Source organism: Chiloscyllium punctatum, chromosome 16, assembly GCF_047496795.1.
Source record: "Chiloscyllium punctatum isolate Juve2018m chromosome 16, sChiPun1.3, whole genome shotgun sequence".
Lineage (NCBI taxonomy): Eukaryota > Metazoa > Chordata > Chondrichthyes > Orectolobiformes > Hemiscylliidae > Chiloscyllium > Chiloscyllium punctatum.
In genome coordinates, this window is record NC_092754.1 from 415,831 (window position 1) to 429,714 (window position 13,884).

A 13,884-nucleotide genomic window follows, 5' to 3' on the forward strand; every position below is an offset into this window, starting at 1 on the left:
TCGCGGAATGTTTCAGAGAACATGTCTGAGACACACACACTAAACAATCCCACTGACCTGCCGACCACTTCAACTCCCCCTCCCACTCTGCCAAGGACATGCAAGTCCTGGGCCGCCTCCACCGCCAAATCAAAGCTACCCGATGCCTGGAGGAAGAACTTCTCATCTTCCACCTTGGGACCCTCCAACCACATGGAGCTAATGTCGATTTCACCAGTCTCCTCATTTCCCCTCCCCCAACCTCATCCCAGATCCAACCCTCCAATACAGTACCGCCCTCTTGAACTGTCTGATGTGTCCATCTTCCTTGCTACCTTTCCGTTCCACCCTCCACTCTGACCTATGACCCCCTACCTGCATCCACCTATTGCCTTCCAAGGCACCTTTCCCCCAGCCCTACATTCCCCTATTTATTTCTCCACACACACACACACACACACACATTCCTGATGAAGAGCTTATACCTGAGCTGTTGACCCGTCTGCTCCTCGGATGCTACCTGACTGGCTGTGCTTTTCCAGCTCCACACTTGTCGACTCTGATCTCCAGCATCTACAGTCCTCACTTTCTCCTTCAAGCACCACCAGTTCCAGAAGTGTGAGATAACATCTCTGAACAAGGTGTTTAGGAAATTTCAGCATTTAACGTAGAGAGAAAAGATTCAATGTTTCATTCCAGTGACCCTTCTTCAGAGAACTCACTGGATTCAGTAAAGAAAGCTTCGCGCTCTCTCTCTCTCTCTCTCTCTCTCCAATCGATGCTCCAGATCTGCTGAGTTTCACCAGCAATTTCCACTTTTGTTTCAGATTTCCAGCATCTGCATATCTTTGCTTTTCCCGTGACATTTAAACAAAAAGAACAAAGAACAAAGAAAATTTACAGCCCAGGAACAGGCCCTTTTGCCCTCCAAGCCTGAGCTGATCCAAATGTACTGTCTAAACCTGTTGGTCAATTCCTAAGCATCTGTATCCCTCTGCTCCCCACCTCCTCATGCATCTATCCAGACACATCTTAAATGAATCTACCGTGCCTGCCTCTACCACCTCTGTTGGCAATGTGTTCCAAATGCTCACCACCCTCTGTGTGAAGTACTTGCCGCATGTATCCCCCTTAAACTTTCCACCTCTCACCTTGAAAGTCTGACCTCTTGTTATTGAATCCTTCACCCAGGGAAAAAGCTTGTCTCTATCCACCCTGTCTGTACCCTTCATGATTTTCTAAATCTCAATCAGATCCCCCTTCAATCTCCTTTTTTCTAGTGAAAATAAACCTAACCTGCTCAACCTCTCTTCATAGCTAGCACCTTCCATACCAGGCAACACCCTCGTAAACCTTCTCTGCACCCTCTCCAAAGTGTCCACATCCTTTTGGTAATGTGGCGACCAGAAATGTACACAGTATTCTAAATGCATCCGAACCAATGTCTTGTACAATGTTAACATGACTTGCCAGTTCTTATACTCAATATCCTGTCCAATAAAGGCAAGCATACAATATGCCTTCATGACCATTCTATCCACCTGTGCAGCAACCTTCAGAGTACAATGGATCTGTACTCCCAGATCTCTCTGCTCATCAACTTTTCCCAAGGATCTTCCATTCATTGTATAATTCGCTCTAGAATTAGTCTTGCCTAAATACATCACCTCACATTTGTCTGGATTGAAATCCATCTGACACTTTTCTGCCCAACTCTTCAGTCTATCTATATCTTCCTGTATTCTCTGACAGTCCCTTATGCTTTCTGCTACTCCACCAATCATCATGTCATCTGCAAACTTGCTGATCATACCAACAGTGCCCTCTTCCAGATCATTTATGTATATCACAAACAACAGTGGCCCCAACACTGACCCCTGTGGAACACCACTGGGCACCTTTCTCCATTTTGAGAAACTCACTTCAATGACTACTCTCTGTCTCATGTTGCTCAACCAGTTCTTTATCCACCTAGCTAGAACACCCTGCACATCATATGACTTCACTTATTCCATTAGTCTACCATGGGGAACCTTATCAAACGCCTTACTAAAGTCCATGTATATGACATCAACAGCCCTTCCTTCATCTATCAACTTGGTCACTTCCTCGAAGAACTCTATTAAGTTGGTAAGGCATGATATCTCCTGCACAAAACCATGTTGCCTATCACTGATAAGCCCATTCTTTTCTAAATATAAATAGATCCTATCCCTCAGTACTTTCTCCAGCATCTTTCCTACCACTGACGTCAGGCTCACTGGTCTGTAGTTACCCAGAATATCCCGACTACCCTTCTTGTACAGGGGGACAACATGAGCAGCCCTCCGGTCCTCCAGCATCTCACCTGTGTTTAAGGATGCCACAAAGGTATCTGTTAGGGTCACAACTATTTCCTCCCTCGCCTCCCTCAGCAACCTGGGATAGATTCCATCGGTCCTGGGGATTTGTCCACCTTAATAACCTCTAGCTTACCCAACACATCTTCCCTACTTATGTCAATGTGATCCAGACTAATCAAACTTCTATCTCTAATCCCAACAACTCACCATGTCCCTCTCCTCAGTGAACACTGATGCAAAATAATCATTCAGAATCTCACCCATTCTCTCTGGTTTGACACACAGCTTTCCCTCATTATCTTTTAATGGATCAATCCTTTCTCTAAATACCCATTTGCTTCTTGTATAAGAATAAAATGCTTTGGGATTCTCCTTAATTCTGCTCGTTAAAGCTATTTCATGACCCCTTTTAGCCCACTTGATTCCTCATTGAAGACTGGTCCTTCTCTTCCAATATTCTTCCAGGGCCCGATCTGTTCTTAGCTGCCTAGACATTCCCTTTTCCTCTTGGCTAGTCGTACAATTTCTCCTGTCATCCATGGTTCATGAATCTTGCCCTTCCCTATCTTTTGCCTTCAATGGGACATGCCTATCCTGCACTATCTTTAACCTATCTTTGAAAGTCTCCCATATCTCAAATGTGGACTTCCCTTCAAATAGCTGTGTCCAATCCACATTTCCCAGTTCCTGCCTAATTTTGATATAATTGCCCTTGGGCCAGTTTAGTACTCTTCCCTCAGGACCACTCTCTTCTTTATCTACGAGTATTCTAAAACTTACAGAATTGTGGTCACAGTTCCCAAAGAAATCCCCCACCACAACGTCTACCACCTGGCCTGGCTCGTTCCCCAGTACCAGGTCCAATATGGCCCCTTCCCTCATTGGACTATTGACATACATTTGATCTTACTGTAGATCAGATTTCAATTATTTTTGAATACTGAATTTAAACCACCCTCAACAAACAGCAGTTTCATAACTTCCAACAGAATGCAGCCGTTTATTTCTAAACTTCAGCATTTCTGTGTTTTGTTCATAGTTTATTTCACATAAATTCCTTACTTATTAATTTGTAGCATAAAAAATACCACTGAGGTTAGGGGAAACCGGAGACATCCTCCACCCCAAAGGGACTTTAGTGTTTCAAAGTCTGCATTTGTTAGCTATCCCTAATTGTCTGTGAACTAATTGGTTTCCTCGGTCATTGAAGAGAGCATTTAAAAGGCAACTACATTATTGTTGATCAGAAATGAGTAAAGTGTAGTGGGTTTTTAATGACAATTGATGGTAGTTTGATAGCTACTGTTACTGAGGCTATCATTTTGTTTACATTCCAAACTGATTACATTCAAACTGCAACAGTTACCATCATGGGAATTGAACCCATATCCCCAGAGCTTTAACAAAAATGGAAGTTTCTGGAAGATCTAAGCAAGTCTGGCAATATGTATGGAGAGAAATGAGAGTTAACGTTTCAGGTCCGGTTAGCCTTGAAGAAGAAGATTGAGATTTTCCAGCAATTTCTGTTTTTGTTAAAATTCTCGGGACGTGTGTTCAACTCCCACCAGCCTGAGTCATTGAGTTACTAGTCCAGTGACACTACCAATATGTTCCCATCTCCCATAAATCAAATGATGTTTGACTTGAAGGGGAGCCTCCAGGCAGTCGCATTTCAATGTGACCTCTACAGAAGTCAAGGGTTTGAACATAGAACATAGAACATAGAAAAATACAGCGCAGTACAGGCCCTTTGGACCAAGCCCACCTAACCTACACTAGCCCACTGTCCTCCATATGCCTATCCAATGCCCGTTTAAATGCCCATAAAGAGGGAGAGTCCACCACTGCTACTGGCAGGGCATTCCATGAACTCACAACTTGCTGAGTAAAGGATCTACTCCTAACATCTGTCCTATACCTACCACCCCTTGATTTAAAGCTATGTCCCCTCATAATAGCTGACTCCATACGTGGAAAAAGGTTCTCATGGTCAACCCTATCTAACCCCCTAATCATCTTGTACACCTCTATCCAGTCACCCCTAAACCTTCTTTTCTCCAACGAAAACAGCCGCAAGTGCCTCAGCCTTTCCTCATACGATCTTCCTACCATACCAGGCAACATCCTGGTAAACCTCCTCTGCACCCGTTCCAGTGCCTTCACATCCTTCCTATAGTATGGCAACCAAAACTGCACACAATACTCCAGATGCGGCCGCACCAGAGTCTTATACAACTGCAACATGACCTCAGGACTCCGGAACTCAATTCCTCTACCAATAAAAGCCAGTACGCCATATGCCTTCTTCACCGCACTATTTACCTGGGTGGCAACTTTCAGAGATCTGTGTACATGGACACCAAGATCCCTCTGCTCATCCACACTACCAAGTATCCGACCATTAGCCCAGTACCCCATCTTCTTGTTACTCTTACCAAAGTGAATCACTTCACACTTACCCACATTGAACTCCATTTGCCACCTTTCTGCCCAGCTCTGCAGCTTATCCATATCCCGCTGTAACCTGCCACATCCTTCCTCACTCTCAACAACTCCACCAACTTTCGTATTATCTGCAAACTTGCTCACCCAACCTTCTAGCCCCTCCTCCAGGTCATTTATAAAAATGACAAACAGCAATGGTCCCAAAACAGATCCTTGCGGAACACCGCTAGTAACTGCACCGCTAGTAATTGGATGGCTTTCTGAGCTTTGTCTCCGACATGCTGCTTCTGCTGTTCAGTAATTATGAGCTGCTATTTCACCAGGTTGACACCTCATTTTCAGGTGTACCTGGTGCTGCTCCTGGCATAGCCTCCATCCCCTGGCCCGATGGGAATGGTTGAGTGGGGGTTCTGCTGGGCCATGAGATTATACATTGTGTTGGAGTACAATTCTGCTGCTGCTGATGGCTCACAGCACCTCATGGATGCCTAGACTTGAGTTACTAAATCTCTTTGAATCAAAACTAAAATCAAAATGGTAAAACTAATCTTGACCTTCCACCAGAACTCTTTTGAATCAATCCCTTTCTTTCAGGGATAATACTGTAAATATTCTATAAATCACAATGGAGAGTCCCTTCAGTGGTAAAGTGGGAGCTTTGTTTCCATTAGAGGATTGTGTGATGGTCACTCTTGCTCACACTGTTAAGGACAGATATGTCAGTGATAGGCGGATTGGGAAGGCCAAGGTAAAGCTGATGGTTGTTTACCTCTCAACCTGCTGCAGCTTTGATGGATAGAAGTAGCCAGCCAGCTTTGTCACTAGTGGTGCCACCAAACTACTCTCAGTGGTGGCCTTTGAAGCACCCATCTAGAATATCTTCTCTACCTTACTATTGCTTTAATCCTGTTTGTAATGTTAACATTTAGAAAGAAATTCAAACTTAAAGCACTCAACCGATCGAATTGCAGGAATTCATGCTTTAAATTGCTGATTTCACATTTCTGATGGATAGGTAGGACATGGACTGCTCTGCCCCAGAAGGCAGTGGAGGCCAAGTCTCTGGATACTTTCAAGAAAGAGATGGATAGAGCTCTTAAAGATAGTGGAATAAAGGGTTATGGGGATAAGGAAGGCATAGGATACTGATTGTGGATGATTAGCCATGACCATAATGTACGGTGGTGCTGGCTCAAAGGGCTGAATGGCCTTCTCCTGCACCTATTGTCTATTGTCAATTGACAGTTCAAGAGGGTGGTGCTGAGTTGGAAGGTTCGATATGGGATGAGGTGGGGGGGGAGGGGGGTTTGGAGAAACTGTTGAAATCCACATTGATTCCATGGGAGGGTCCCAAGGCTGAAGATGAGGCGTTTTTCTTCCAGGCATTGGGTGGTTAGAGTTTGGCGATGGAGGACGTCCCAGACTTGTACATATTTGGCGGAGTGGAAGGGGGAGTTAAAGTGTTTAGCCACAGGGTGGTGGGGCTGTTTAGTGTGTGTGTCCCAGAGATGTTCTCTGAAATGTTCCTCAAGTTGGCCTCCTGTCTCCCTCATGTCGAGGATACCACACGAAAAACAACAAACACAGTAGGTGACGTGTGTGAAAGTACAGGTGGATGTGGAAGGATCCTTTGGGGCCTTAGACAGAGGTGAAGGGGGAGGTGTGGGTGCAGAGTTTTGCACTTCTTATGGTGGCAGGGAAAGGTGCCAGGAGTGGAGGGTGGTTTAGTGAGGGGTGTGGACATAACAAGGGAGGCACAGAGGGAATGGTCTCCAGAATGCAGATAGAGGTAAGGAGAGTCCGTTTGTAGGTGCAGAAATGGTGGAGGATGATGCGATGTATCTGGTGGTTGATGGGGTGGAAGGTGAGGACCAGGGGGATGCTCTAAACACATGGGATCAATGTGGATTTCACCAATTTCCCCACTTGCCCTCCCCCACCTTATTCCAGATCCAACCTTCCAACTCGGTACCGCCTTCTTGAACTGTTCTACCTATCCACCTTCATTCCCACCTATCAGCCCCACCCTCTGCTCTGACCTATCACCTTCACCCCTCACCTTCATCTACCTATCGCATTCCCAGCTACCTTCCCCCCAGGCCCACCCCCGCTCCCATTTATCTCTCAGCCCCTTGGGCCACTGTCCACCCATTCCTGATGAAGGGCTTATGCCTGTAACATCGACTCTCCTGCTCCTCGGATGCTGCCTGACCTGCTGTGCTTTTCCAGCACCACACACTTCGACTCTGATTTCCAGCATCTGCAGTCCTCACTTTCTCCTTTACATTTCTGATGCCTAGACTGATGCAGTTTTACTCTTTCCAGTTTTTTTTTTAAACTGTTTGAGATAGCTCAGTTAGTTAGTTATGGTTTTCCACATAACATGTTTGCTTTTTTCCAGTTCATAAACCCAACTATTCGCTACAAGAATAAAGACACAAGGTTCATAGTTTAAATTTAAATAATTTTGCTGTTGCAAAATCAAAGACTTTGAGTCCTAAAAATTAAAATCTGTCTTAAATAATCAGTTATGTTAAAGCTATTAATAGTTTGAGGTGAACAGAAGTACTCAGTTACCTATAATTTAAACTGAACTCTTTTAAACACATTTTCTCAAGCACACGTTAAACTTACATCCTCAAGGCAGCTGTGTATTAAAAATTGAAAGACTAACTGTTTGGGCTGCATGATGTTTCATAGATTTGAGTAAAGGTTGATATCACCTGGGCTTTTCACTCAGATCTGGCAAAGTTGTCTGTTTATGTCTCTTCCAGCAGTTATTCAATTGCAGGCTTCACTTAGTTAATCAGTGTCACCACTTTGGTTCAGTTTGGCTCTTATATCCATCAACGTTTTTAAGTTCATAAACCCTTTTAGCCAACACACTAAATTCCAACTTCTCTCTGTTTGAGAGAGATATTTTTTCTTCTATCACCCACATGCTCTAAAACCTAAAGATTAAACTATTTAAACCAGGAACCTGATAACCTGATATGTAACTTCTTTACCTCTTTTCCTGAATGTTTAATTCCCTGGGAAGGTTGGTCATATGATTGCTTAGTGGAATTTTTTTTCCCAGAGATGAAACACACAGGATAGGAGCAGAAGAGGCCATTCAGCCCTTCAAACCTGCTCTGCCACTCAATGAAATCATGGTTGAAATGCTTTTATTTCAATTCCACGTTCTCATCTATCCTGATAACCTTTGATTCACTGCCTAACAAGAATCTATCCCTACCTTAAAAAATACTCAATACCAACCCCTCCCGATGCAGTGCTTTAAAGTTGCACAATGCTCTGAGAGAGATTTCCCCTCACCTCTGTCCTAAAAGGCCAATCGCTAAGTTTGCAATTGTGCCTTCTAGTTCTGGACTGGCCCCAAGGGAAGCATCTTTTTCATGTCCAGCACATCATGTGAGATGCTGGAGAAACCAGTTCTTAAAGGGATCATTACTTATGGATAAAATATAGTTCTTCCTTCCCAAGAGCATACGTGCCATCACAAGAATGTATTGTGATCTACAGCAGATCATTGGCAGAAATGTCAAGTGGAAGCTTCATTGTATCACAGAATTATTACAGCACAGTCATTACTGGCCCTTCAGCCCATTGTGTTTATCCTGGTCTATTGTCGGGTGGCACAGGTGGTGTATTACATGAATATAGGTAGTTCTTCTATTACTGGATATAGGTTTGCTCGCTGAGCTAGAAGGTTCATTTTCAGATGTTTCATCACCCTACTAGGTAACATCTTCACTGAGCCTCTGGACGAAGCACTGCTGATGTTTCCTGCTTTCTATTTATATGTTTGGGTTTCCTTGCATTAGAAGATTGTCATTTCCTGTAGTGATATCATTTCCTAATGAGGCAGACTTGACTGGGGAATTTAAGATGAAGGAACCCCTAGTAAGCAGTGACCGTAATATGACAGAATTCACCATGCAGTTTGAGATGGAGAAGGTGTAACTGGACTACAGTTGAGTCAAGGTAACTACAAAGACATGAGGGAGGAGTTAGCCAGAGTTGATTGTGAAGGGAGCCTAGCAGGAAAGATTAGAAATGAGGGGTTTCTGGGATTAATCCAGGAGACACAGCATAAATTCATCCCAAGCAGTAAGAACATACTAAGGGGATGACAAAGGAAGTCAGGGACAACATAAAATCAAAAGAGAAAGCATTTAGTGTAGTAAATATTAGTGGGAAGTCAGAGGATTGGGAAGTAAAAACCAGAAGAGGGTAATGATAAAAGCAAAGGAAAGTTTGGGGGGTTGGAGGGGCGGGGGGGGGGGGGGGGGGGGGAGTGGAGAAGATGAAAAATCAGAGCAAACTAGCTACTAATGTCAAAGAAGATTGCAAGAGTTTTTTTAGGACATAAAAATGGTAAGAGAGACAAGAGTGGACTCTGGCCTGTTGGAAAATGAGGTTGGAAAAGCAATAATGTGGAACAAAGAAATGGAGGAGGAACTCAATACATACTTTGCATCAATTTTCACAGTGGAAGATAGCAGCAGCATTCCAGAACTTCAAGAGAGTCAGGGAAGAGGTGAGTGTATTGGTCATCAACAGGTGCCGAGGAAGCTGAAAGGCCTGAAGGTGGATGGTCTACATTCCAGAGTTCAGAAGGAGATAACTGAGAAGATTGTAGAGGCATTGGTGGTAGTCTTTCAGAAATCACTGGAGTCAGGGATAGTCTCAGAGAACTGGAAAATGGTTAATGTAGGGATTAAGAAGGGAGTCAGGCAGAATACAGGAAACTATGGGTCACTTAGCCTGACCTCAGTCAGTGGTGAAATTTTAGAGTCCATTATGTGATGATACTATGGCTTTAAGAGGGGTATTTTGTCCAGTTTTTAATGAAGAGAGGTTAAGACAGAAATACCAAGCAGTCTGTTACAAGCTAATAAAGTAAACAGTTTGTGAGGCCTTGGGTCTTTTTTTTAAAGTTGGAAAAACAGAAGCAGCCTGAACAGGTGGAATCAGCTCCCACAGAAGCAGGGTTTTAATTTAGTTTTCAGCAATTGTTGGGGTTTTGAAGCTGCCATATGTCTCTCCCTATCACAGCAAAATATTTGTTTTCTCTCTCTCTCTCCTGGATTGGAGAAACATTGCACGTGATACAATCTATTTTACTGAATTTTCCTTTGCCAAGGATGTGTTAATGGGATGTTACTATATTGGAACAGTTACTATTTAGTTGTTCACTGAATAATAGATTATTGAGGTTTTCCGATAGTGTTAAAGTTATACCAAATCCTCTTTCTTTTATTGATATTTTAGCTGTACAGAGGAACCTCGATTGTCTGAATGAGATGAACCTACACTATTTTGTTCAGATAATTAATTATTCGGTTAATCGATTAAATGCCTTTCCTCTAGGGCTTGGAGTTTTTTAAGTCTTCTCCCCGTTCAGGAGATGAGGCAGCAGCACTCCGCGCGCGAACCCCCCTCAACCCCGTCCAACACCGCGCCCCCGTCCCATCCAAAACCGCCTGCCCACCACCTCTCAACCTCGTCAAACACCGCCCCCTGCCCTCAATCCCATCCAACACCACCCCCTGCCCACCCCCAACATCGCCCACTGCCCACAGCCCCTCCAACACTACCCCCTGCCCATCCCCAATCCCATCCAACACCATCCCCCACCGCCCCCAACACCGCCTCGCCCACTTCCTACTTTGCCCGCCACCCACAATCCCTCCAGCACTGCCCCCCGCCTGCACCCAAACCCCATCCAAAACCACCACCGACCCCCCCAAACCCCATTCAAACCCACCACCTGCCCCCCCAAACCCCATCCAAAACCACCACCCCCCCAACCCTGTCCAATACCAACCCCGCTCCCCCCCAACCCTGTCCAATACCAACTCCGCCCCCCAACACTGTTATACACGAGGCTGCTAAATATGTTAAGAGCCCATGGTGTTAGAAACAAATTACTCGTATGAGTAATTGAGTGATTGGTTGTCTTGCAGATGGGAATAAAGGGGGCTTTTTCAGGATTGCAGCTGGTTACTAGTGGAGTTCTGCTGTATTGAATCCACAACAATTCATATTATACATTCATGTGAAATATTAGACAAAAAAATCATAATGAGAGAAAGTGCTTGAGGATTTGGAATCCTTGAAAGTTGAAAAGTTGCCAGGGTTGGATGAGGAAAAACATTTTTATGCAGAAGGTGGTGTGTGTCCAGAATTTGCTGCCTGAGTTAGGGGTGGAGGCAAAGACCCTACACTCTTTTAAAAATTACCTGGATCTTAACTGGTGTAAATTGCAGGGGTATGGGTTTACAAAGGGATCTGGGATTGCCTTTTGGTCGTATGTTTCCTTGGTCCTACAGTTCTGTTAATGATCTGAACGAAGGAATTGAGGGCATTGTTGCTAAGTTTGCAGATAGGTGGAGGGGCAATGATAATGTGAGGAAGTAGGGAGGCTGCAGAAGGACTTGGATATGCTAGGAGAGTGGACAAAGAATTTGCAGATGGAATATAATGTGGGTAACTGTGAGGTTATGCACTTTGGTAGGAGGAGTAAAGATATAGGCTATTTTCTAAATGGGGAAGGCTTCAGAAAGCTGAAGCACAAAGTGACTTAGGAAAACTAGGTTAGGATTCTCTTAAGGTTAACATGTAGGTTCAATTGGCAGTTAGGAAGGGAAATGCAATGTTAGTATTCATTTCAAGATGGTTAGAATACAAGAGCAGCAATGTACTACTGAGACTGTGTAAGGCTCTGGTCAGGCGGCATTTGAAATACTGTGAGTAGATTTGGGCCCATGTCGAAGGAAAGATGTGCTGGCCTTGGAGAGGGTCCACGGGGATTTACAAGAATGATCTTGGGATGACGGGCTTGTCATATGAGGAGCAGTTGAGGACTCTGAGTCTGTATTCGGAGTTTTGAAGGATGAGTGTGGATCTGACTGAAACTTACAGAATACTGAGAAGCCCTGGAGAGAGTGGATGTGAAGGTGTTACCACAAGAAGGAGAGACTAGAACCCATATCCTCAGAGTGAAGAGGCAATGCTTTAGAACTGAGATGAGGAGGAATTTTTTCACCCAGAGAATGGTGAATCTGTGGAACCCATTATCATGGAGGGCTGCGAGGCCAGTGATTGAGTGTATTTAAGACCAAAATAGACAGGTTTCCTAATTAGTAAGATGATCAAGTGTTATGGGGAGAAGGCAAGAGAATGGGCTGGAGAAATGTATCAGCCATGATTGAATGGCTCAATGGGTGGAATGACCTAATTCTGCTCTTTATATGTTATCGTCTGGCTTTCACCTTTACAGGGAAAGAGAGAACTGTTCCAATGGGATGGGCTTCATCTGAATCATGTTGGGACTAGAATGCAGACAAATTGGGCAGTAGATAGGACTCGAAGAGTGTGGTGCTGGTAAAGCACAGCCAGAGGGCAACATCCAAGGAGCAGGAGAATTGACGATTTGGGCCTAAGTCTTTCATCTGGAATCAGGATTCTTGATGAAGGCTTATGCCCAAAACATCAATTCTCCTGCTTCTCGGATACTGCCTGACCAGCTGTGCTTTTCCAGCACCACACTCTTGACTCTGATTTCCAGCATCTGCAATCCTCACTTTCTCCCTGTAGATAAGGCTTTAAACCAAATAGTGTGCAGGGGGGTCAGTTTCATGGAAACTAAAATCAAAGGTAAAGGAGAAGGTAGGATTGCAGGATGGAGCTGATTGTTACCAGAAAATAAAAGGGTCAGAATGTGAGCATCATATTGCATCAAGGAACTAAAGAACTGTTGGGAAATGTACTGGAATGCAGTGCCTGGAAACGTGGTGATGTCAGGTTCATTTCGGCACTGGAGGGATCTTTGGATAGTAATTGTGTGCATGGCTATTGGGAAAGGCAGGAGATTAGTACTGGGTAATGGAGTTGGTGGAGATATGATAGGCTGAATGGACACCTTTTGCACTGTAATAATTCTGTGATTGTGTTTATACCGAATCTCTAAATGAGTTGCTTATATTTACATTCTCCCTGTTACATTGCGTTCCTTTTAAAATAACCATTCAGTTTTGTTTTGAATGCCTCATTGAACTTCAATTGTTGCGAGGAATTTGAAGCATCATTAGAATTAATTAACATAAACTTGAATCCCCAATTTAAGAAATCCCCATAGTGTCTGTATAATTCTCTTCCCTCTCCTGGACAAAACTGGAAGAAGAATGTCATCTTGACAATGCTCTATAAGTACCTAAGGTTTATCAGTAAAATAGCATACATATTCAGAATTATGGAAAAGAAACTTTGTAACTTAAGAAAGACTTCATCTTGAATTATTTCTGATCATGTTATCTCTCCTTCTTTTAGCATCAGTGAGAAGCCCTTCAGTTTCATCACAACGTTCGGCAGAAAGCCTATTTACTACGAGGTACGCAAAGTTGACAATTGTTCTATTAATTCAAACTTATCATCTTGTTTTCTTTCTTGTGTCTATTTTGCATTTCATCAAGCAAAGGCTGTTAGTGCAGGGAAATCAAATGTTTAATAGTGTTGGATACACCCAGTTCAGATAGCAAAGGCTCAGTTACAGAGAAAACTTTATCCAAAGAAGGTGTCCAACCCAAAACTCAGACAGACATTGCTGCTACTCCTTTGGACTGAGCTGTCAGTGACCGGTCAGGGTACTGAGGACTCAAATATATATGGAGACATTAAAACAGGGATTAACAACTGGGAAAGATTGCAGATTTGTTTCTCCCCATTAATGCTGTCTGACCTGTTGTGTCATTTCACCATGTTCTGTTCTTTAGGGATTTCAAACCAGATGGATGTATGAAATATATCAAAGAGACTTAAACTAAAATGACTGGATCTTCAGGAAATTAGTGGGTTATTTGTTTTAACAGACCTGAGAATGTGCTAACAATGAGTACAGGCATTTTGAACAAAATAATTTTCTTCTGTCTAATTCACAGGCTGAATGCTGCTTACATTGCTTTGTATGTCCATTAGAAAAGAAGGATATTTATTTAAAGCCCCAGTGTTTTTGTTCTGTTATTCTTCATGGTTGCAGGTGCAACCCTTGTGAGAACAAAGTACAGAGAGGGCACCCTCAGAGTAAAACTGACAAATTGGCAGATGGTGGGGC

At 43.6% G+C, this 13,884-nt stretch overlaps 1 protein-coding gene across 3 annotated transcripts in view; it reads left to right on the forward strand.

Annotated features, from left to right (window-relative positions):
* Window positions 1-13,884, forward strand: part of vwa5b1 (von Willebrand factor A domain containing 5B1) — a 396,694-nt gene that overhangs the window by 220,777 nt on the left and 162,033 nt on the right. For all 3 annotated transcript variants that reach the window (XR_011962666.1, XM_072585920.1, XM_072585921.1), the window contains one exon: window positions 13,104-13,164. Coding sequence is in view for 2 of the 3 variants with exons in the window: in XM_072585920.1 (XP_072442021.1) it covers window positions 13,104-13,164 (61 nt within the window). In the remaining variant the exon portion in view is untranslated. The remainder of the gene's footprint in view (window positions 1-13,103; window positions 13,165-13,884) is intronic.